Below are 24,419 nucleotides of genomic sequence, written 5' to 3'. Positions count from 1 at the left end.
ACTCACTGAGCCACCTGGTTGCCCCTAAGCAATTGGGGTTAAGTAACTTGCTCAAGGTTACACGGCCAGGTGTTTCTGGGTGGGTGCTAAGTGTCTGAGCCCGGGATTCGATCTCCAGGTCTTCTCAACACTGGAGCTGGTGCTCTTACTAGCTGTGCTACCTGGCCACCCCAGTCCAGGGGACTCTTGACCAGGTATGGGGTAGAAGAGAGATTCCTTTCAAAGGCAAGATTCTGTAAAATCATTTCTCTCTGGGAAGATTCACTCACCAACAAATACCCTAGGTGTCTCATTCTCAGACATTCTAGTGTTCCCTATTTTCCCTGCTTAACTTAGACCAGCAAGTAATTTGCCATAGCAATATAAATTTATATATAGCTTAGGGGTTGTCTAGTCCAACTCTCTCATTTTACAAATATAGAAACTGAGTCAAGAAATTAACTTGTGCCTGGTTGCTTAGGTAAAAAGTGACAGCTGTTAGTTTTTTTTTTTTTTAAAGGAATTCAATTACTCAAAAAAACTGAATGCCTAAGTGGACCACTCTTTTGCTCAGAAAGACTCATTTATGCATTACTGTCACTTTGTTTCATTCAATTTATTTTTAGCTTTCTGCGATCCTAGTTTAGAGAATGAATGTTACAAAGCCATATGGATAAATTGAATGGATGATATGAGAAGAGGCCTTTTTTTGGATAGCGGAAACTAATCTCATCCTGCAATCATCACAACATGATATTCTGAATGCCAATAACTGAATTCAAAACAATTTACAAAAGTGTTCAATTAAGCTCTACATCATGCCTGTGAGTCAGCCAGTAAGGTAAAATTCTCTATTTTACAAATGGGGAAAAATAGACATAAGATATTTTTTATTAATTCAGTGTCAAAATAGAATAAACCTATTTTCCCCCATTTTAGTACTTTAGTCACAAAAGCAGGGATAAGAAATCATTATTTTTAAATTGGGAGAGACAGAACTAGAAAGAAACCATTAATGTTAGCTATGTGGTGTGTTCCTTTGACAAATTACCCCTCCAGGAATCCCCTACCCCGTGTGTGTATGCATATATGTATGGGTTGTTTTTTAATCACTCAGTAAATTGCATTTTTCTCATGTAGGGCCTGTTGAGGCTTCCATATGTAAGGTATAGAGTAGAAGGGGAAGGGCTGTTTTCCCTTGTAACTTTTTGTGGGGGCTCCTTTAAGGGTTACTACAGTAACACATCTATCTCCATTTCCTAGGCTTGTCCTTTCATTGGGTTTAACAATAGCATTCCACCAATGTCTCAAAAAGAAGGCATGGAGAGTAGGCACCCACAGATGCTCAGCCTTGCTTCCCTACATGGGAGGATGGCCAGGCATGGTGGCAAATGACTGTAATCCCTGCTACTGGGAGGACTAAGTAAGACAGGTGGATTCCATGAATGAGGTAGTTCTGAGCTTCGGGAGGGTTAAAGCTGATCAGGTGTCCATATTAAAGCCAGCTGGTTGGTTGTCCTTCATTCTCAAAGAGGACCAAAATGACATCACTATGTTGGGGTCAAGGTACAGTGTGTCAGACTGAGGCTGGTCAGACCAATGTGAGCTTGGAAGGCTCTACCACAGGTTAGGCACAAGTCGTCCATGTGAGCATTTGGAAGGGAGATGTCTCTAAATTGGTTTCTTTTGAGCTACTGCAGTTCTGCTCCATCCACAGAACACAGTGCCTTCTTTGATCTGGGCATGCCATGCTGAGCAGTGTTTCCCATGTCTCACAATTGACTCCAGAGTTCTTCAGAGAGACCTTGAGAGTGTCTCTGTATCACTTCTTCTGACTTCCATGTGAGTGCTTGCCCAGAGTGAGCTCTCTGTAAGATAGTCTTTTAGGCGAATGTAGGCAGCACCTCAGGGTAGTGCTTCTCTGCGGTGGAGTTTGAGAGCTTGGCAGTTTAGCTTGAGATAGGACCTCAGTATCCAGTACCTATCTTCCCAGGTGATTGTCAGAATCTTCTTTAGACAATTCAATTAAGTCATTACCAAAATAGTAAGCCTTGGGGGATGAGATCTTTAGAATGCCTAAGGAGGGGTGGAATGATAGTTTAGGTTGGAAACAGAGCTACTCAAATCTTTTGTACTAATCTACCATGGGGCAGAGTGGTGGTGGGGAAATAAGTATTTATATAGCACCTTTGAACTTTACAAAAATCTCATTTGATCCTCACCACAACCTTCAGTAGAAAAAACTGAGGCAGAGGTTAAGTGACTTGCCCAGGGTCACACAGCTAGTGACAGAGGTCAAATATGAATTAAGGAAGTTGAGTCTTCCTGACTCTAGGCCCAGCGCTCTAACTACTGACTACTGAGCAGCCTGTGATGAGATAGAGAGATCCAATCTCAAATAAATAAGTAAAACTTTAAAAAGCAAATAAAATGAAAGATGGATCCCCCCTCGCCTGCCCCTCCTTCATTCTTGCTCAGAATTTTCAAAAGAAAACCAAAGTCCTAGAAATGCAAGTTCATATGTCTATAACTGGTGAACACTGGGATAAAGTCTGCTTGAGTTTCTTTTCTCCATAATAACTCTTGAAACACAGTCCAGTATATACAGTATACATTTGTTCCAGGATTGGAAATGAGCACCGTTGTTCCAACTTTCCAAAGGGAAATAGGTGGAATCTCATTTTGCTCCCTGGAAATAACCATAAAATATACTTGTAGTTGGATTGGAGTATTCCTCATGGAACATAGCCTTCAATGACCATACCATAGAGCATGCTCTGAGTTTCCCTGACAACTGCTGGGGACACGTGGCTCAGAATTAAAGGAATTGTACTTGGAGATGACAAAAGAATCCTTTTATTAGCCACTGAGCCTAAGAGCTACTGATTCAGTAGACCTTAGAAGGAAGTGATTTTGTCCTATCTGGCTCCTTCCTTTCCACCAAGTGGGAGGGGGCTCTTCAAGCTCTTCTCCCACACTAGCAAAAAATGATGAATTTCTCATACATAGCAACCAATTTATATGCTGGCCTAAGACGGAATCTTAAATCACTAACTGGCTTTTCTACTTTGTGTTTCTTTCCTGAGTAGGGGTAAATGAGCATTGATATCAAGAGATATAGTTTCCAGTCTTGAAGGCAATTTTGTAAGTCGGAGAAGTCACAGGTCCTAGGTCCTCAGTGGGGGCCAGCTACCCTATAGAAGTTACCTTTGACACCTTCTAAAGAGCTTCTTAGAGGAGAGGATGACCACCAAGAATGGGAGGAACTTGACCTCTGGCATAGCTTTCTAGAAGATATGGACATCAAAGGAAACAAAACTGCAGAAATCAGAAGAAATGAAATTTCTATTCAGCAGGCCTGAAAATTCTATATATTTTGATAAATTATTCATCAACAACGTGGGAGAGCATAGCAATAGTTGTGTTAATGCTGCTTGTTTAAGTTGGTTTTTTAAAAAATCAATTATGCTTATAAATTTCTTGCATTTTTTTGGTGAATAAATAAATAGCTGTCCTGCACATGATTTACATCATACATTGAGTGCCCCTCTATTCTTCCCATAGACAGTAGGTCATGCAAAGGCCTGATGAAACATAGGCTTTAAATGATTTTAAGGGTCTAACCACTTTATTTAGAGGTCAGGCTTCCCAAAGACTAAACCTGGTCCATATGCTAAGAGGATCCCTGTTCCACTGGGAAGGACAAGAATTGTTATTGGTATGTCCCTATTGAAGTGATGGTTTTGTGAGATTTAGAAAGGAAAGCTTTGATCTGAGAGCCAAAATGGTCGTGTTTTTAATAAGATCATAAAAACAGGTCATGACGGACTAGTTTTTTCCCCAACAATCCAGGGCAACAAACATTTATTAAATAGCTATTATGTTCAAGGCATTGTTCTAGGCTGCCCTCAAGATTACTATCTGCCAAAGAAAAGTTCTTGAATGAGACTGGTAGATGAGGGGTATGTTGTAGAATAGACAACATGTCTAGACAAGAGTTACCATGAAAAACATTGAGAGAGTTTACTGAAATGTAAACTCAATATGTTTTTGTTTGTTTGTTTTTTGCTTTTTGGAGGGCAGTTGGGGTTAAGTGACTTGCCCAAGGTCACACAGCTATTTTTTGTGTTGTGTCTGAGGTTGGATCCAAACCCAGGTCCTCCTGACTCTAGGGCCTTGCTCTATTCACTGTGCCACCTAGCCGCCCCATGAAAACTCAATATGAATCAACGATGGGACATACAAACGATATGAATGGGCAGTTTTCAGACAAAGAAATCAAAGTTATTCATAGCCGTATGAAAAAATGCTCTAAATTACTATTGACCAGAGAAATGCAAATTAAAAAAACTCTGAAGTACCACTTTACACCTCTCAGAGTGGCTAACATGGTGGAGATATGAACTGATCCATCCACTCTGGAGAGCAATTTGGAACTATGCCCAAAGGACTATAAAACTGTGCATACGGGGTGACTAGGTGGTGCAGGGAGTAAAGTACCAGCCCCAGAATCAGGAGGACCTGAGGTCAGTTTGGCCTCAGATTCTTAACACCAACACAAAAAAAACTAGTGCATAACCTTGGGCAAGTTACTTAATCCCAATTGCCCTCCAAAAAGGCAAAAACACAAAACAAAACAAAAAACTGTGCATACACTTTGATGCAACAGTGCCTCTGTTAGGTCTGTACCCCAAAGACATCCATATAAAGGGGAAAGGACCTATTTGAACAAAAATATTTATAGCATTTCTTTTTGAGTTGGAAATCAAAGGAATGTCCATCAATTGGGGAATGGCTAAACAAGCTGTAGCATATGGTTGTAATGGAATATTATTGTGCTATAAGAAATGACAAGCAAGATGATTTCAGGAAAACCTGGAAAGACTTACATGAATAGATACATAGTGAAGTAAACAGAACCAGGAGACTGCTGTACACAGTAACAGCAATATTGTCTGATAAAGAACAGTGAATGATTTAGCTATTCTCAGCAATAGTTATCTAAGAATCCCAAAGGACTAATGATAAAGCATGCTATCCACCTCCAGAAAACTGATAGTGATTGAATACAGACTGAAGCATACTATTTTTCACTTTCATTTTTTCCCTCTTATTTGAGTCTTCTTGTACAAAATGACTAATATGGAAATGTTTTACATAATTTGCACATGTATAACATATATCTGATTGCTTGCCAGCTTAGGTATGGAAGAGGGGAGGGAGGGAAGAAAGGAAAAAGGGATAGAATTCAGAACTCTAAATTTTATATAGAAATGTTAAAAAAATTAAAAATAACAATGGGACATAAATTTCAATGGATCTGTGAGCTTATTGATTCTGGAGGTCCTTCTAGAGATACAGATGGCAGCCCATCGATTTCCTGCCCATCTTGTCCATGTTCTCATGGGATCCAATAACAGGCAAAAAAAAAAATTAAATAAAACCTTAAGTTTTGTTTAGAGAGGCATAGTTTACCAAATGAATGAGGCTATACTCTTCCCTGTTTTTTCTACACACCATGGCCCCTTCCTACTTTTTCAGCTTTCTTTTTCTTTATTGCTCTCTACAGACTCTAAGCAAAGCTGCACTCACTGACTTGCTATCCATTACAATCCCTGGAACACACCCTGGCTGTCCCCATGCCTCAAAATCTTTGCTTCCTAACCTCTGACTCAGTTTCTCCGTATTCCTTCAAGATTAAGCTCAAATCCCACCTACTACAGGAGGCCCTTCTCTCTCTTCCAACTGCTAAGGACTTATCCTCTCAGATTGTCTTCCTTTAACTCTTTGTGTATTCGTTATTTACTTGTTGTCTTTCCCAATTAGAATGTAAACACCTTGAAGTCAGGACCAGTGTTCTTGTATTTATATCCCCAGTTTAGCACAGTGCCTGACACTAAGTGAGCATTCACATAAATGCTGTTTGACTGCTTTCTCCTGCTTCTACTTGCCTGAACTACCCAAACTGGCTATTTTAAGGGCAGAGGTAATTAAAGATCCAAAGGACATGAACAATTTTCTTCCTCTTCTGACTCAGAGAGAGATGTTCATACTTAGTAAAGAGATCACCCCATGTCTACACTGTTATCACCTCATGACCAGTGATGAAATCCTGTGACATCAAGTACCCATCATTACCTGAACAAGAACATCACAGGAATCCCACATATCAAGCAGCATGTTTCATCATAGGTCCTCTAGAACTGTGCTTAGCACTGTACAAGGTACACAGTAGGTACTCATTGATAGACTTATGGTCTTCATGTTGATCCAAGTTCCCAAGTTATTTGAGACATACATGGCCAATATGGGAATTTGTTTTGCTTGACTGCATATTTAAAAGCTTCCTCTCTCCCATTCCTCCTCTAAAAAATGTTTTATTGATATTTTGTTTTCTTTTATCACTATAGTTATCTCATGTATCCCTCCCTCTCCCCTTCCCAGAGAGCCATCCCATGTGACAAATAGGATTTTTTAAGAAGAAGAAACTAGGGGCAGGCCAGGTAGTACAGGGAGTAAGAACACCCGCCCCAGTGTCGGGATGACCTGGGGGATCGAATCCAGGCTCAGACACTTAACACCCACCCAGAAACACCTGGCCGTGTAACCCTGAGCAAGTTACTTAACCCCAATTGCTTAAAAAAAGAGAAGAAGAAGAAGAAAATAGTCAGCACAACTGATTGATACCCTAAACAAAGTCCGAAAACACGTAAACAAAAAAAGTCCCAAAACATGTAAACAACGTGTAACACTCGTGGACCTCCCACTGAGTGTCCTGTCATACCTCTTCATTGAGCCCTGTTATCTATAATTTTGTTAGATTTGCTTTTGAATTTTTAGGGTGTGCTTGTTCGTTCCAATTCACGTTGTGGTAGTTACTGAATACGTTGTTTTCTTGGCTCTGCTGGTTTCACCTGCATCGGTTCACATAGAGGTCTTCTTCCAAGCTTTTCTGTATCATCACACGAATTTCTTACAGCACAGTCATATTCTATTACATTCAAGTGCCATAATTTATTTAGCTCTTCCCCAATTGCCTTTTTCCTCTTTTTTCAAAGGGGGGAGGTGGGAGGAAGAGAAGAGAAAACAACGGATAAAATGAAGTTCCTTCCAGTTCTAAAGCTATGACCTCTTCAGACACAACCCTCTTACAAAGAGCTTAATAAGGCCATTTTATTCATTCGTAATTGCTTCTGCACCAACTCCTTGGTGGCCATACCAGTTGTTAGCATAGGTACATGACGGTTTGCAGGGTGCTGTGCACACAGTAGGCACCAGGGTGGATAGGAGGAACGCACACACACCTGAGCTCCCGAGGCCAGCAAACAGCCTGCCCCTCCTGGCCCCCTCCAGGTCCCCGGCCAGGAGAGCGGCTATTCTATACAGTACGGTAGTGGCTCGCAGCCCCTCCCCCGAGGCCCCCACCTCCCCTGGCTCTCTCCCCTCCTCCTCTTCCAGCCGAGCCCCGCGGCTGGCCCGAGGAGCCGCGTTGGCGCGCGCGCCGCCTGGCTGCCCCCCTGGCCCGCGGCCGCAGCGGCCGAAGCAGCCAGTCCGGGCGCTCCTTTGCGCTGCGATGAGCAGTGGGGCGGCCGCGGCGCGCCCGGGCTGCTCCGCCACACCATGAGATTCTCCTGCAAGGTCGTGGCCGTCCTGCTGTGCCTGGGCAGTCTGCTGCTTCTTTATCTGCTCGGGGGCAGCGCCGACGAAGCGCCCCCCAAAGCGCCTCCGGGCAAGAGTTGGCTGCGCGCTGCGCTCTCCGGCCCCGGGGGAGTCAGCGCGCCCTCTCCCTTCGCTCTGGCCAGACCCTTGGGAGCGGCTCAAGTTTCTAAGCGGCTCAGGCAGCCACGTCTCCACACGAAGCCAGGCAAGAGGAGCGCTGGGAGGCAAGACAAGTTTGCCGGCGTTAGGTAAGCCCTTCCAGGGAGATGGGGAGAGAGCGAGGGAGGGGGTAGACGTCGGCAGGAGGCTGTCCTCCTGTTGAAGGGCTCGGGGTGGTCGCAGCCGCCCTGAGCCCAGGTTTCCCGCCCCCCACCCCCATCTTCCTTCTCCCCCTCCAGTTTGCCCGGGGCGACAGCCCTGGAATCCGAGCCTTGCAATGTAATTGACCGAGAATGTTGTCAGTCTCTACCCAGGGGCTGGGATGAAGCCCTTCACTAGATCCCTCCATACGTCTGTGGTTTCAAGTTTTGCCCAGCTGGCAACCCCTTCTTCTTATTGCACAAAACCATTTTTATTTGTCCTTGCAATTCTAATTATCAGTCTGTAGTTTGGTAAATGTCTTTACTTTAGGGGGAGTGGTGGCAAGGAAGAGAAAGCTCCTGTTTAAAAAATATTCTTTAAAGGTCCTGTTGCTGGCAATTTTGTATCGCAAGATGCTGTGGTTACTTTTAAATATGTATGTTTTTCTTGATGTTGTGGCTATTCATCAAAGGGTTCTTTCTGTCCCTGACCTTAACCGTGCTTTCCCATTCTCTTGCAGTTTAGGGATTTGTGTTCATTTCCTTTGTTGTGAACAGCTTTTTACAATCTCCTGTCAGTTGGACCTTTTCCTTTTAGTCTGATTAAAGCTTTTGATGTTTCTAACTTACCGCACTTCAGATGCACTACACACATTTGTTGGAGTCTTTAATAGCTTGCAAATAATTGAAGAAGTTTTTTCCCCCAGCTGAAACTACTAAATCTGTTCTAGTGTTTTGGCAGAAACTAACTGAAGATAAATGGAATGCAGCCAGGTGTGGAGAAAAAGCACTAGGCTTGGAGTCAGAAAATCAGAGTCCTGGTATCTGGCTCATTGGATGACCTTGAGCAACTCCCTGAAGCTCTCTGAGTCTCACTGCTTATCTTTGAAATGGGAATAACAGCGCGTGCCCTGCCTACCTCATTGCTAGTCTCATGAGGATCAGATATATGAGGAAAATGTCTTTCTAGAGTGTTTGATGCTTTATAAATATGGGGTATTATTATGAAGTGAAAGAAAGTAAATCTTGATGACTGCCTTTATTTACACTTGTCCATTCATTCAATAAGTAGTCACTGAACTCATATTTTGTGCCAGGAATTTTGAGACATTGGGAATGTAATGAGAGGGGGGGGAGGGAGAGAGGAGGGAGGGAGGAAGAGAGGAGGGAAGGAGGAAGAGACAGAGAAATAGAGGAAGTGAACCCAGTGCCTTCCCTCAAGGAGCATACATTCCATTGATATTATGTGGGTATTAGTTGACTGGATGGGGTTAAGATTAATATTGCACAGCATAATATATTGGAAAGTGCCCAGGTTTTCATGTCAGAGGACCTGGGTTTGCATCCTGTTTCTGATATTTACTGTAGGTCCATTGGCCTGTTTGTAAAATGATGGGATTGGATTATTTCTGAGGTTTCCTTTTCTTTTTTAACCTTCCAGTAGGCTGTGGTGGTAGCGTAAGTATAACTTTTGCATCTTTGCCTCTTCAAGAGCCTTCAAAGTTAGGGGAAATTAAGTTTTTTTTAAATTGAGATATTTTTACAGAAAATTATTCAGATTTCAAAAAATATATCCCCTGATTCCTCTAATTTCCTATGTTGGACTCAAATGCAAGTTCATTAGGATTTGGGATATTTAAAAAAGCTATCCTTATTCAGAGTAGCAAACATGGTATTTTAGTTGTGGTTAGGGTAAGTTAACTCACACACCTAACACCTAAATATCTTAAGAGTTTCTCCTTGATCACTTTCTATTGACTGAAAAAGCACTAGTTCATCATTTTACAAAGAATTTTTACAAAGTAAATAATGTGATAAGAGACCTAAGAGGTTTTCAAATTTGGTTTAAAAAAAAAAGACATTTGGGAAACACATTTCCGTGGCACCTTATTGTCCAACTGGCCAAGTTTGCTCTGGCAGGGAGTGGGTCATGGGCAGAATATAAATGGATATTTTAAAGTAGGATTACTTCCATGAACAACAGTACCTCCTGAAGTCATTTTTCTTTTGAACATATCTATTAGATTATCATGGAAATCATGGCCAACACGGAAGGAATAAGGAATAAAATGAGAAAACTTTGCAGAAGGTAAATAAGCCCCAGGAAGTCTTTGACTCAAATGAATAAAGATGAAATTCATTCTCATATCTTTTGGAAAAGGTGACAGTTTTTAGAACCTTATTTATTCATTTTTTCTTGAGCTACTTCTATGGGCATGGTACCAAAGGCAGCCTAGTCAAGGACCACTGCATCAAAGTACTTTTCCTGACTTTGTTTTCCTGACCAGTTACATTGCTATAGTTCAGTAAGAATTTCACCTTGGGGAGGGTAAAAGGCTACATGTGTTTTGGAATACAAATGCTTCAATCTCTTTAAGTAGCTAGGACCCAAAAGTGATGTGAAGTAATATGGGTGACCTCATCATTTCTGGCCTAAGGAAGGTCAGACTTGTGGTTGTGGTGAGCAAAAAAAAGTTTGGAGTTGGATAAGTCGAAGATTACCACCTGCCTACTGTCCTAGATGCAGAAGGCTGTTCCCCAGGGATACTGGGGGGAGGTGGAGTCCTGCCACGTTGATTCTTGAAACACAATGCTCTTTTTCTTCCAACATCTTGTTTTCATTTTAATTAAGTTTCCAGGGATTTGCTTAGGCTCATCCAGACCCTACAATTTTGCAACTAGTCATTTGATTGTAATGTTGCTCTCAATAGGCGTAGACTCTATGAAAAAAAAAGAGATAGGCCTTGGGTAAGGCATTCCCGTTCTTGGTGGGGTCTGTGAAAATGAGACCACAATGTCATTACATGCAAGAAAATGAATACTTCATGTCAGATCTAAAAGTGGAAGGCTATGGTAGCTGAAGAGGCAGGCAGCAGAACTATATAATGATCCATAATCCATTGAGTAACGGATTATGAGTCAGGAGGTTTGGGGTCTAGTCCCAGCTTTTCTACTTCCCCCAGGCTCAATTTCCTTGTTTGTTCAGTGAGGAGGTTGGACTAAATATGGACCATCAAGGAGTCTTGTGGCTAGTCAAGGCGTGAGTGAACAGGGTTTGGGGAAAAAAAATTATACCTTTATTTTTTACTAACTTGTAACCAAAATTTAGCATTTCCTTCAATTATCTAAAAGCATTCTGGTGAGAAGGGGCCTATATCCTTACCTGGACTGGCTAAGGTGTCTAACACACACACACACACACACACACATACACACACACACACACATGATTGGATGATCTCAAGAGTTTGCTTCTAGCTCTGACATTCTTCTGCTGTTTCTCTGATAGTGAGATGGTGATTGAATAACCAGTTCTAACCTCCACAGTCTAAACAGTGATGGGAAAATACAAACTCTTATTGTAGCTTCCAGCTCCTTCTTCCAAAACTTTGTGCCTACCATGGTACCAACCAAGAGCTCTTGTATTTTCTCTCTTCTCCAATTTCAAGAGGGTTAAGTGTTTTCATTTAAACCTTCTCAGAGTTTCAGTTACCTCCTCCATGAAATGTCCCTTTTTTACCATACCTGTTGTATGTAGGGGCAACTAGGTGGTGCAGTGGATAGAGAGTACAAGTCTGGAGTCAGGAATATTTGTGTTCAGATATGGCCTCAGACACTTAGTAGCTGTGTGACACTTAGTAGCTTGGCCAACTCACTTAACCTCATTTGCCTAAGTTAACTCATATATGAAATGAGCTGAAAAAGGAATGGTAAACCACTCAAATATCTTTGCTGTGAAAACCTTTAGTAAGGCATGATTGAAAAATGACTGAATGACAATACTGCCTACCTCCCAGGGATTTTTTTTTAATTTTTTAAAAATTGTATAGTCCTTAGTTAGCAACTAAAATAGAAGGTATCTGTTGTACAAAACAGGAAGTAATTTACTATACTTGAGATTTATTATATTTTAACGTAGATCATTTATAAATGCAATTTTCATTATTAAAAGCTTCTACCCTTTTTTTGTTTGTTTACAATTTGCAAACCTATTCTGAAGACTGAATGTATGTGCACAGTTCTGTAAAGAGTGCAGATTTAGAATGTGTTAAATGCATTACAGGTTATATGACTTTACATCCATCATCACTTTTTTAAATCATAAAATATTTTGATGTCAGCCTTTCTTTCTTCCATTGTCCTAAACAAGAAAGCATTTTATGATGAATTGAAATTAAGAAAGGATTACACCTACTAGAAGAGACGTGAGGATCACCTGACCATGAGAGCTTTTGTTTTTAGACCAGTCCCTTGATTTCATTGGTATAGTGAACTCCCCGTGAAGAAATGCCCTTTTCTGATGTAGATCCTTACTTGCTTTACAATCTATAGCTTGAGAGAGTTTCCCAGAGTACAGAGATAATTAAAGGAGTTTTCCAAGGGTCGAATAGTAAGTATGTGTCAGGGGTGGTGTTTGCATCTCTGGTCTCTGCTCTCTATTCACTATAAGGCAGCAAGAAGCTGGGTCATATAGTGGGTAGAATGCTGGACCTGGGTCAGGAAGACCTGAATTCAAACTCTTTCTCAGCCATTTGACAACTTTGTTACTCTGGCTAAGTCTCCTTAACCTCTCAGTCCCCCAGGCAATTTTTTAAATTTTTAGGACTCTAAGTCCTTTATGCCTAAGACCTTTTAGTCTCAGTTCCTTCATGTATAAAAAGGGAATGATAATAATAGCACTGAACTCACAGGATTGTTTTGAGGATTAATTGAGATTACACACATTAAGCACTAAAGTGTTATAGAAATGCTGGCTGCTGTCACCATCATCACCATCATCACCATAATCATCATCATCATCACCATCACCATCATCACCATCATCATCATCACCACCACCATCATCATCATTATCATCATCATCACCATCATCATCACCATCATCATCATCATCATCATCTTCCCTCCATGCTTCCTCTCTTGTTATTATTATTATTTCCTTAAAGGCCAGAGTCACTTAGGAACTACCTCTTACACTCTACCCCTCCCTCCACTATTTCACTTTTCCCTTTCACTAAATACTTCCTCTTCTCTCACCGGCCAGTCTCCACATTTCATTTTTGGTTCTGAGCAAGTTCTTCACCCTAGCTGTCTTATTGTCTCAGTGACAGACAGTGCCCCAGTAGACAAAATGGTGGCTGAGTGAATGTCTCGCACGGTCTTCTGTTGGTTGTCAGAAGATGTCAGCTTAGACAAGACTTCCTTTGCAAAACTGCCAAGAAGATGGCATTTCTTGACTTTCAGTCCCCAGATTTAGGAGATGAGTTTTGTAGATTCTGAGCATCTTTTGATTGAAAAAGATGAAATGTATCCTTGTAATCTTTCAGAGGAAAATAAGCACAGTAGATCTGTAGGACCTGAGAGTTGATAGAAATCTTGGAGATCATCTAATCTCATCCTCTTGGAAATGGAATCTTAGGTGCAGCCAGCCTGGTACAGTGGAGAGAGTACTAAATTTGTAGTAAGAGGACCTAGGTTCTAATTCTGACTCTGCCATCTCTTCCCTAATGACCCTGAGGAAACTGAGGCCCAAGTGACTCACTGGTCCATCCATGATTGAGAAGGTTGTATTAGATTGCCTTCTAATGTTCCTTCCAGCTCTAAACCTATGATCCTAAGACTTGGTCAAGAGACCAGCTAGTGAACCTCTTTGAGGGCAGGGACCTTTTGCCTTTCTTTGAGCCTGTCCCCAGGGTTAGCACAGTCCCTTATATAAATAAATGTTTGTGCACTGACTGACTGAGAACTGTGTGACCTTGACCAAGTTAATTATAGGTTCAATCAACCCATCAGCATTTATTAAGTGCCTACTATGTGCCAGGCACCCAGCTGAGCATACAAAAAGAGGCAAGACAGACCCTGCCCTCACAGAGCTTACAATCTAACAGGGGAGACAACATGAAAACATAGATTTAGAGCTAAAAGGAGCCATAGAGGTTATCTAGTCCAGCCTTCTACTTTTACAGATGTGAAAAAGTCATGAGACTTGGCCAAAGTCACACAGAGAGCAAGAGACAGAGCTGGGATTTGAACCAAGGACCTCTGCCTCTTTCTACCACGCCAAGCTCCCTTTCCACTTAGTCTCTTTCTCCCATAATCTCTTTCCTTCCAAGTTAGAAATCTTCTGAGCTATGAGGCAATAAGAAAAGGTCTTCTCTGGAGAGAGAGAGAGAAAAGGGGAACGAGTGGGAGATGTGATGGACAAATGCACTAAAAAAATTCAGTATTTTGTTTCATGATTTAAGACTTGAAAAAGTGATTAGAACCTTTGGGCTGCAGTAAAAGGTTTGGATATTTATTGAGTTGGAATCTTATCCCTCCATCGAATTTTTAGTTTTGCCGCCTCTCCAGCAGCCAAGAGCTAGGATTGCCCAGCTTGGAAAAGCATGGAGTAAGTTTAGAGTTTCCTGTGAGTCATGAGTTTTCCCAAGAAATCAAATTCATGCTCTTCCAAAGACCCTGCTAATTTTTGGGCCTGAGTCTTTTGGCTTTGTTGCTCCTGGAGGCTTAGCTTTGGCTTCATGTTTTCATGTTCCCAGTTGTATATTGTGTATCTAAGTGAAAAAATTAAGAGAACTTTGTTGTGTGGCCACTTAAAATGTTAGGTTTTGAGCCAGAGTGACCTAAGAAGGGTCATCTTGTTCCACTCCTCATTTTACAGTTGAGAAAACTGAGGGTCAGAGAAATTAAGAGCCTGGGGTCACAGACAAGTAGGATTTAAACCCAGTTCTTCTGACTCCAGGTTCAACACACTGCCTGTGACTTGCTTGCCCAAGATCACATAGACAATGCATAGCAGAGAGAGAATTCAAACCCAGGTTCTCCAACTCCAAATTTAATGCTTTCTTTCCTGGACTACACTTCTTTTTTCTTGGGGGAAGCACTGCAGATATACAGTGAGCAGAGGAAGTGTGCAGGCTGATTGTATTTGAGATACTGTGCAGTGTTTTAAATGAGTACAAGCTACTCTCTGATGCACAACCTCATCTTTTTAGTGGCAATATTTTTCTGGTGATGCTATATGACTACAAATGATGGACTCCCACAATCTGTGGAAGCATAAAGCTTATAACCATTTACTCTCCAGGAATGGGGTAATGGAAACTGATAACAAAGTCTCTTGAATCTTAAGGCTGCCCTTTTGAGCATAGATGTATGAAATTCATTCTTAAAGACTTTACTTATGCCAGGGGAAGTTTCTAAGTTATTTTAAATTCTACTCTTTGAGATTAAAACTGTGCATAGCTAGAAACTTTGTGATCTAATTCATGCCATTAAGTCCTCATTGGAATCCCTTTGAAACAGATCTCCTTAATAAAGTTCCCATCTGTGAGATTCAGGTGGATGTAATTTTGTTGAGAAAATGGTTTCTCCTCTTTTTCTATTGCCATCCCTAAATTCTTGGGCCTTACTTAAGAAGAGAAAAATAGGCATACTCTCTGTTTACAGGCCATATGGAGTCATAGAATTTTAGAGCAAGGAGGGAAAATAATCAGTCAATTTTTCTTCTTAGTAGATCAACAGCCACTTATTTCTAACATATTGCTGGTTCATATTTCACATCACCATAACAAAGTTTTTTTTTCCTTTTTGGAGGGGAGAGGGCAATTGGGATTAAGTGACTTGCCCAAGGTCACACAGCTAGTAAGTGTTAAGTGTCAAGGCTGGATTTGAACTTGGGTCCTCCTGATTCCAGGGCTGGTGCTCTATTTACTGCACCACCAAGCCACACTGCCCCCCCCCCAACAAACTTTGAATAAAAGAAAAAAAGAGGGTGTAGAATGAACTGGAATGAAATCTTATGGTAGGATAGGAAGGGAGGAATGAAATCTAATGAAATTATAAATGATAAATTATAAAATATAAATTATAAATGATAAATTATAAATGAAATTATAAATGATAAAAGTGGTCAGACAAAAGATATGAGAAGGGATCTCTGTTTTGAAGAGATGGCAGATCAATTGGGCATGGAACACTGCATATAATTTCAGACTTTTTTCATGTATTGGTTAGTTTTGCTCACTTTCCCCTCTATTTTATTCTATTACAAGGAACAGCTCTTGGATAGGAAGATAGATTATACTTGGGAATGTGGTTGATATAAAAACAGAAGATATAAAATATTACAAGATATAAAAATAAAAGATATCACTAAAAGATTTTTTTTAATGAAACAAAAACAAGGGTTCACTTACAGCATGGATTAAATACTACACATTTTTGACAATCAGCCTGTTTTTCATTATCACCATTGAACATTATTGAATGCCTGTTGTTTGCGAGGCCTAGTTCCACATGTAACACAATTATTTTTTTTCCTTTAAAGTTTATGAACCAAATTCAATATAATGAATTGATTTCTGATGATTCCTCTATTATTTACAAAAGAGACATTTTGACTCTACTTTTGAGTAGTTTCAGATGTATGACTCCTCTTGGAATGGTACTTGATGCAGAAAGTAATATTCGGATCAGAGTCAACTATCAGATTTCCCATCAGTCAGGGCAAGCCAGTTACACTTTATGTAACTGCAGAGGTCTGAACATTGGCTACCACAATGGATTTAACCAATTAGGAAAGCCCTGAGTGCCTTCACTCAACAATCCATCCTCCTTTGATGTTCCAAGCATCCAATTATACACCCAGGATGCATCCTTGCTGGTTTGCCATCTGTCAACCTCCAGGAAACTCTTGTCACCTTCTTCAACAACTTTATCACCTGGCTGTCAGTCTTCCCTTCCTACCTAGTTTCTGATGTCATTTTGATGACTTTTTTCTTCATATTCATTATGCTTCTAACACTCTCACCTCTTCAGTTTCTATGTACTTCCTCCTCCCCACTCTACTTCAGCCATATACATGAGTGTGGACACAGGAGGAGCTTACCATCACTAAAAACTGCCCCATGTCCAAGATCTGGGATTCTGAAATGCTCTCTGAGAAGTCCTCTAGCCTGCTTTTTTTTGCCAAATGCTCCTCTGCTCCTTGACCTGACCTTTGTTTTCCCTCATTGTGACCTGTAGTCCCTTGATTGCTCCATGTTCTCTCAGGGAGAGAATACAGCCCTTGTTCTGGCTTCGAAGGCTCACAGTCTCAAAAGTTAGAAGCGACCTGAGAGGCAATCCCATCTGAACAAAAATCTACTCTCTAATAACTCCAACCAATAGTTATCTAGCCACAGTTTAAATTAACCCCCTGAGCTTCTGAGCTCATTAAAAAGTGAAAGAAAAAGACTCCCTTGTAATAAATAAAAGCAGTGGAGCAAAATGAATCCACACACTAGCCATGTCTGACAATGTATGTTTCATTCTAGGTACTCCAGAGACATATGGCAACCTAAGTTTGGAAGTCTTTCAAGGATATTTTTCATTACAATGTTGCTGTCCTTGTAGAATTAATTGTTCTCTTGGCTCTGGTCCCTTCACTCTGCATCCGTTTATATTACCCAAGATTCCCTGAAGTTGTCTCTTTCTTCTGTCTTACAGAGCAATAATGTTTTATTACGTTTGTATACCACAATTTGATGACCTAATCATCTAAGAGATATCCAAGGCACCTTCTTAGATTCTAATTATAGCTGGGGGTTTTTTCTCCCTTGCTTAACTCCCCCTTTAGGATTAGGAAATTTGTTTTGAATGAATCCAAAATAATTTTTTAAAAAAGACAGAAACAAAGGCATATAATGGAGGATGAATATAAAAACATATTATGATCCAGCAAGAATACTGCCATGAATACAAGGTTCAGAATGAGCTAAGGCTGGTGGTGGAGAAAGATAAAAATAACAAAAAAACTTTCTTCTTAATAGCTATATTAATAGCTTTATTGTTTCAGAATGTGAAGTTTCCTCTGATGTAGGTGCCCCTCACCCTTCCATGTGCTTTGTGACCCTGGGCAAGTCACTTAATCCTTCTTGCCTCAGTTTCCTCATGTATAAAATGAGCTGGAGAAGGAAATGGCAAACCAATCCAGAAATCCCAAATGGGGTTACAAAGAGTCAGTTGTGACTGAATAACAACTCACAGTACTCTTATCAGATACCTCAGTTATGAAAAATAGCAAGTTGTACCCCTTTTTTCTTTCTCCACTAGTATATTCCTTCTTTTTTACCTCTCCTTTTAATCCTCAGAACAGGAGCGATCTGCGCCCCCTAAGCTTCTGTTTTTATTTCACTCCATCAATAGCCTTTGAAGATATTAAGATTCTGAAGGGACATCTGTTTCTTCTCCCCCTGTAAATGTTAGTGCTATATCATTATACAGCTCCTTCTAATTATATAAATAAACTTATCTTTTAGGTTTCTCTGGCCTCTTGTGTTTGTATTTCGAAGTTCCTCCTCAGCTCTGGTTTTTTCATCAGAAATGCTTGAAAGTTGTCTCTTCCATGAAAGGGTCATCTCCTCCTCCTCCTGTTGAATGATACTCAGCTTTGCGGGGTAAATTATTCTTGGTTGCAAGCCTATTTCTTTTGCCTTTTGGAATATTGCAATTAAGGCTCTCCTTATTTCTAGTGTAAATTCTCAGATCTTATGTGAGCTTTACTGTGGCTCCTTGGGAGGTGGCTTTTTTCTGGATGTTTACAGTCCTTTTTATTTTTTCCCTTCGACATAGGAGCTTTGAATATTCTTGAGACTTTTATTTTAGGGCTTCCTTTCAGAAAAGGATGACTTCTTTCTGTCTTTGCTTTCTGGTTCTAATAAATGTGGACAATTTCAGTGTATAATTTCTTAAAAAATAGTGTCTGGGCCTTTTTTTTTTTTAAATCATAGTTTTCAAGGATACCTTGATTCTTGGATTGTTTCATTAGACTGTGAACTTCTTGAGAGCAGGTACCAGGTTTGTGATTTTTTCTGTCTGTTTGTTTTACCTTTTCTATCCCCCGGAGCTTAATGGACTTTTCTTCGATGACTAACCATCCATCTGTGTCCATTCTTCTTGGTTATTTGTTTAACAGTAGATGTAAAGTGGTCCAGTAATGGGATTCCCTCCTCCAAAGAGTAAATGTGAATGGAAGGAAGGCCAGAAGGAATCAGAGACAAGTGGGGCCATTTTGAAAGTTACATATTGAATTTTTTATATATGTAGCAGGTGATTGCTCAATGAGAGCCTGGTCCTTTGGCACATATGTAGTGGGCTTTGCCTAATTCTGTGTGTTGCATCGACTTCAGGGTCTCTTGGTACCCCTTGCCCCACTTGCCACCAGGAAAGAGAGGGCTTGCTTTGGCCTTTTTGAATAAACGCTCAGTTCCAGCTCAGCAACCAGCCACAAGGCCTTTCTTCACCACATGCTAAGCAGACAGGAAAACAGTAATACAATATCTGCGTGTGTTCTGAAGTCCACACATGGGATTGCACAAAGCCAAGTACAGTGTATGTGATTAAAAGGGCTGGGCTTTCATCGGCCAGGCTCCCTTACTTTAATTTAAAAAGAAAGCAGACTGTATAATAGTTTTGCAGTTTCATGTACAAACCTCTTCTCCTGTCCTACAATATATATGGTATATTTTATATTATATTATATATTTTATTTGCTGTTTAGCCAAAAAAAATTTTAATGGAAAAAAAAATATCCCCTTCCATGGCCATGTTCCTGTCATGGGTCTCAATCCACCAAGTTTCAGTAATATTTATAAAGTCAAATTTTCCTCCTTGTTTTAGTATTTCATTTTGCTTGTCAGTTATACTCTGTGTATACATGTAGAAATAGGATGCTATAGGGTTTTATGTTTTTTTTTCTGCCTCCTTTTTGTATTTGTCACCTATGAATTTCTAAGGGTCTTTAGAGTCGTTCTTTTTTTGCTTTGTAGTAAATCTCTATAGTATCCACTAAATGGGATAGTTCTTTCACGTAATGGATACAGGAAAGAAGGTAAATGTCATTATTTTAAATGCCAGGTGGAGAAATAGTTGCCATGGTCCCTATCAGCAAGGGAACACCAACCTCTGCCTCTCTGTTCTTCTCCCACCCTGATTGGGTCTCGCACCTGAGAGCATTTGCACATGTATGTCATTAGGCTCTCCCATACTTCAGTATATACTACAATCAGCTGTCAAAATGATTTTCCCAAAGTGATGGTCTGACCATGTTACCTTCCTACTCAATAAACATTAGTGGTTCCCTATTTCCTCCAAGACCAAACAAATATAAATAAAATCCTCTGTTAGACATTTACAGTTCTTCCTACCCTGGCCCCTTCCTGCCTTTCCAATCTTCTTACACTTCATTCCCCTCCTACCTATACTGTTCTACCAGCAGTTAAACATGGCTCTCCATCTTCCATCTCTCTGCTTTGAAACTGGCTGTCTTCCCTCCTTCCTCTATCTACCTCTTAACTTTCCTGACTTCATTCCAGATCTCACCTTGTACGTAAGGTCTCTGCTAATCCCCTCAACCACTAAGGTCTTCCACTCTGAGATTATTTCTTGTCTATTTTGTATGTATCTCATGGTTACCTACACACTGTCTTCCCCATTTCATGTATGGTGAAAGCTTGATCATTTATCATTCATTAAATGTAAGCTCTATGAGGGCAGGGGTGTTTTTGCCTTTCTTTCTGTCTTCAGAGCTTAGCACAGTACCTGGCACATAGAAAGGACTTAATAAATGCTTGTTAACTGATGGACCAAGGGGCCAACTTTCCCCTTTCAGAAGAACTCTTATCTGCCTATTAAATCTAAGTGTTTAGTATTTCTTCTTCACCTTCTCTGTGTAAGTCTCCTCCCTTCCATTTCCTGATGTAGGCCCAGATTACTCCTTGTCTCTTCAAGCTCTTCCTCCTCTGTTTTCATACTGAATCTCTTCTGTTTTAAAACAAACAACTTTATTGTCTCCAATAAATTAGACAGTGGAGAGGTGGGTTTTGAAGCGTCCTGATTCCCCTTTTCCAGAAAGGAGACCAGCTTGCAGTGGGAGTGGACAGTAGATATCCATTCCTTGACTTTGACAGAAAGGTAATCATTGCACATTTACTGTACAATTCCCTTGGTTCTCCATGTTTTTCTGGAAGCACAAGCTCCATTTCTGTGTAGTTGTATTAGCTTTTCTGGCTAGTTTGGAGAATTCTCCATCTCCTTAGCATTCCAGCAGTGTAGAAGTAAAATGGGATTATCTCTTGCCTACCTACTGATCCTCATACCTGCAATACACTGCCTTGTTGAAGTCCTTTGCCTTCAAAGCCAAGCTTAGGTGCAGCATCCTTCACAAAGCCTTCTCCATCACCTTCTGTTCACCCAGAAGAAAGTCATCTCTCCCAACACAAATTGACTTAGAGCATTTTTCTTTCTGGATACTCTCTTGCCTTTATTGCATTTTTTCAGTATCATACTTGTTTGTGTCATGTTGTATGTTTACCCAACCCTCCCCCTACCTCCCAACTCCCACATTAGATTGTAAACAGTTTGAGAGCAGAGACTATTAAAATTTTTTTTGAATGCCCATGACCAAATATATAGCTTTCATGCCTTAGTTACTTGAAAACACTTTTTAAAAATATATTTTAACATCACCTTCATTTCCAAATACATACCTTCCTCCTTTTCTCCCCAGAAGACCATTTTTCATAAGAAGAAAAAAGAGACCCCAAAAAAGCAGTTTAGCAAAATTAACCAAGTACATCAATTGGGTCTAACAGTATATTCAATGTTTCACACCCAGAGTCCCCCAAATTCTGTTAGAAGGAAGGGAAGGTACTTTTCTTTCTTCTGCAGGACCAAGCTTGGTTACTCTCTCAGGACTTTGCCAAAATCCTTCAGCTCACTTGTCCCTCTATCTCTGTGGCCCCCTTCTCCCATTGGTGAGTTTCAGGAAGGACCTGGAGCAGCCCTGCTTTTCTTTCTGGATTTTATCCCCTACCCCTCTATGGGCACATCCCTCTTTGATGTGCTATGTCCCCCATGTCAGGATATAAACTCCTTAAGGGCGTGGACCATCTGTTTTGTTGTTTTTGTATCACTAGGGCCAGTCAGTCAATAAGCATTTTTAATAGTATTTCATTTTTTTCCAATTACATATAAAGATAATTTTCAACATTTGTTTTTTCCCCTTTTAAAAAAATTTATTTATTCTTAGTTTACAACATTCAGTTCCACAAGCTTTTGAGTTTTAAATTTTCTCCCCCTTCCTCTCTTCTCCCCTCTGCAAGAGGCTGTGCAATCTGATATAGGCTCTACATATACATTCATATTAAACATATTTTCACATTAGTCATATTGTAAAGAAGAATTATAACCAATGGAAAGAAACATGAGACAGAAGAAACAAAAATAAAAAATAAAAATAAAACCAAAAAAAGAGAGAGCAAATAGTATACTTCGATCTGCATTCAGACTCCGTAATTCTTTCTTTGGATGTGGATAACATTTTCCATCATGAGCTTTTGGAGTTCTTAGAACTTTGCATTGCTGAGAAGAGCCAAGTCTATCAAAGTTAGTCATTGCACAATGTAGTTGTAACAGTGTACATTGTTCTCCTGTTCTGCTCCCTTCACTCAGCATCAGTTCATATAATCCTTTCCAGGGTTTTCTGAAGTTTGCCTGCTCATCATTTCTTATAGCATAATAGTATTCCATTACATTCATCTACCATGACTTATTCAGCTATTCCCCAATTGATGGGTATCCCTTCAATTTCCAATTCTTTGCCACCACAAAAAAAGCTGCTATAAATATTTTTGTACATGTGGGTCCTTTCCCCATTTGTATGATCTCTTTTGGGTATAGCCCTAGGAGTGGTATTGCTGGGTCAAAGGGTATGCACATTTTTATGGCCCTTTGGGCATAGTTCCAAATTGTTCTCCAAAATGGTTGGATCAGTTTGCAACTCTCCCAACAATGCATGTGTTCCAATTTCCCCACATCTTCTCCAGTATTTATAATTTTCCTGTTTTGTCATTCAACATTCATTTTTATAAGATTTTGAATGATATTCTAATGGGGAAGACAATCCACAAAAGAGAGATGAAAAACATTTGGGGGGGGGGGCCACCTAGGTGGCTCAATGGATAGAGCACCCACCCTGGAGTCAGGAGGACCTGAGTTCAAATTTGACTTCAGACACTTAACATTTACTTAGCTATGTGACCTTGGGCAAGTCACTTAACCCCTGTTGCCTTGGAAAGAAAAACAAAACAGCAACAAAAAAAGAAAAATAAATGTGGCCCTAATCAGCTATTCTGAATTACCCCTAGGAATTAAATGGAAGAAACTCCCATCCAAAAAAAGCTGGGTGATGACCTGTCAGGTATATGGTAGGAACAATTCTTGTTCTGGTCTGTATTGGGCACTTCCAGCTCTGCGATTCTGTGATTCTAGAATGGTCGGATCATAGATTTAGAGCCAGAAGTGTCCTCAGAGGCCCTCAGGTCCAATTCCCTTATTTTACTGGTGCTGCTCAGTTGTAGTGGATCCTGCCCTTTTGGTAAAGTCTTTCTTCCAGGAGTAAGACAGTGTGTCCTAAGTAGAGATCATTATGATGGCACCTTAAAAGAAAGTCAACTGAGGAGAAAGAGCTGGGCTCATGTAATGTTCCTATAAGTTGAGTACATCATCCTTTGAGCTGGAAGGATCTATTCCCCTTCTCTGATATCTTTCAGCTGTGGAGTTATTTTCCTCTGATTAGCTATGGACAGCTCTGGCTCCGGTCTTATTTTAGGGGCTGATTGCTTTCCTAATAATAATAATAATAGTTAGCATTTATAGAGCACTTTACCTATGCTATCTCATTTGATCTCCACAACAAGCCCATAGGATAGGTGCTATTATTATCCTCATTTTACAGATGAGGGAATTGAGGCCAAGAGAGATTAAGTGACTTGTCTAGGGTTACTTAGTTGGAAGTATCTGGAATGAGATTTGAACTCAGGACTTCTGACTCCAAGTCCATCATTCTATCCATTATGCGACCTAGCTACAGTCCTAAAAGCTTATTCGCTGGCCAGTAGCAAAGTGTCACCTTTATGCCCAAAGAAGCTCCTTGAGAGTAGGGGCTGTATTTTTTGTTTTGTCTTTGTGTACCCACTCCACTGCCTTGCACGTAGTAGGGACCATGTGATAAATGATTGTAGGGTTGGATTGGATGAAGGAATTTAGCTTCTCAATTGAGAGGGAGCAATAAAAAAAGATAGAAGACAAGAAGAAAGACTGTGTGTAGAGTCAATTATTCACTTTAATAATTCAGCGTTTTTTGCACTAATGGGCTGGAAAGTAAATACCACTTCACATAAATGCCGTATTTCATTATTTATAATCTCTAGAAATTGAGGTTTAATTAACTCTAACGCCTGAAACTCTTAAGCTATTAAGAAAACGTTACATCTCAGGCAGCCAGGAAAACAAGCAATGCCAATTTTTCAGATACTCTGGAATTTCTAGATTAATTTTTTTGAAGTTGGGAGGGGCCTTAACCCTTGTTTTACAAATGAGGAAACTGAGTACCCGTGTGTGTGTGTGTGTGTGTGTGTGTGTGTGTGTGTGTGTGTGTGT

General features: G+C 40.3%; 1 protein-coding gene across 1 annotated transcript in view; it reads left to right on the top strand.

Annotated features, from left to right (window-relative positions):
• Nucleotides 1-7,497: 7,497 nt before the first annotated feature.
• The window catches only part of GXYLT2 (glucoside xylosyltransferase 2), an 80,379-nt gene continuing 63,457 nt past the window's right edge, over nt 7,498-24,419 (top strand). The window contains exon 1 of the mRNA XM_069084089.1: nt 7,498-7,886. Coding sequence (XP_068940190.1) covers nt 7,600-7,886 — 287 coding nt within the window. The 5' untranslated portion in view covers nt 7,498-7,599. The remainder of the gene's footprint in view (nt 7,887-24,419) is intronic.

This window comes from Petaurus breviceps, unplaced genomic scaffold (genome assembly GCF_028583685.1).
Source record: "Petaurus breviceps papuanus isolate PSGF00001 unplaced genomic scaffold, PetGlider_PUasm1.0 174, whole genome shotgun sequence".
Classification (NCBI taxonomy): Eukaryota; Metazoa; Chordata; class Mammalia; order Diprotodontia; family Petauridae; genus Petaurus; species Petaurus breviceps.
This window is presented reverse-complemented; position numbering and strand designations above follow the sequence as displayed.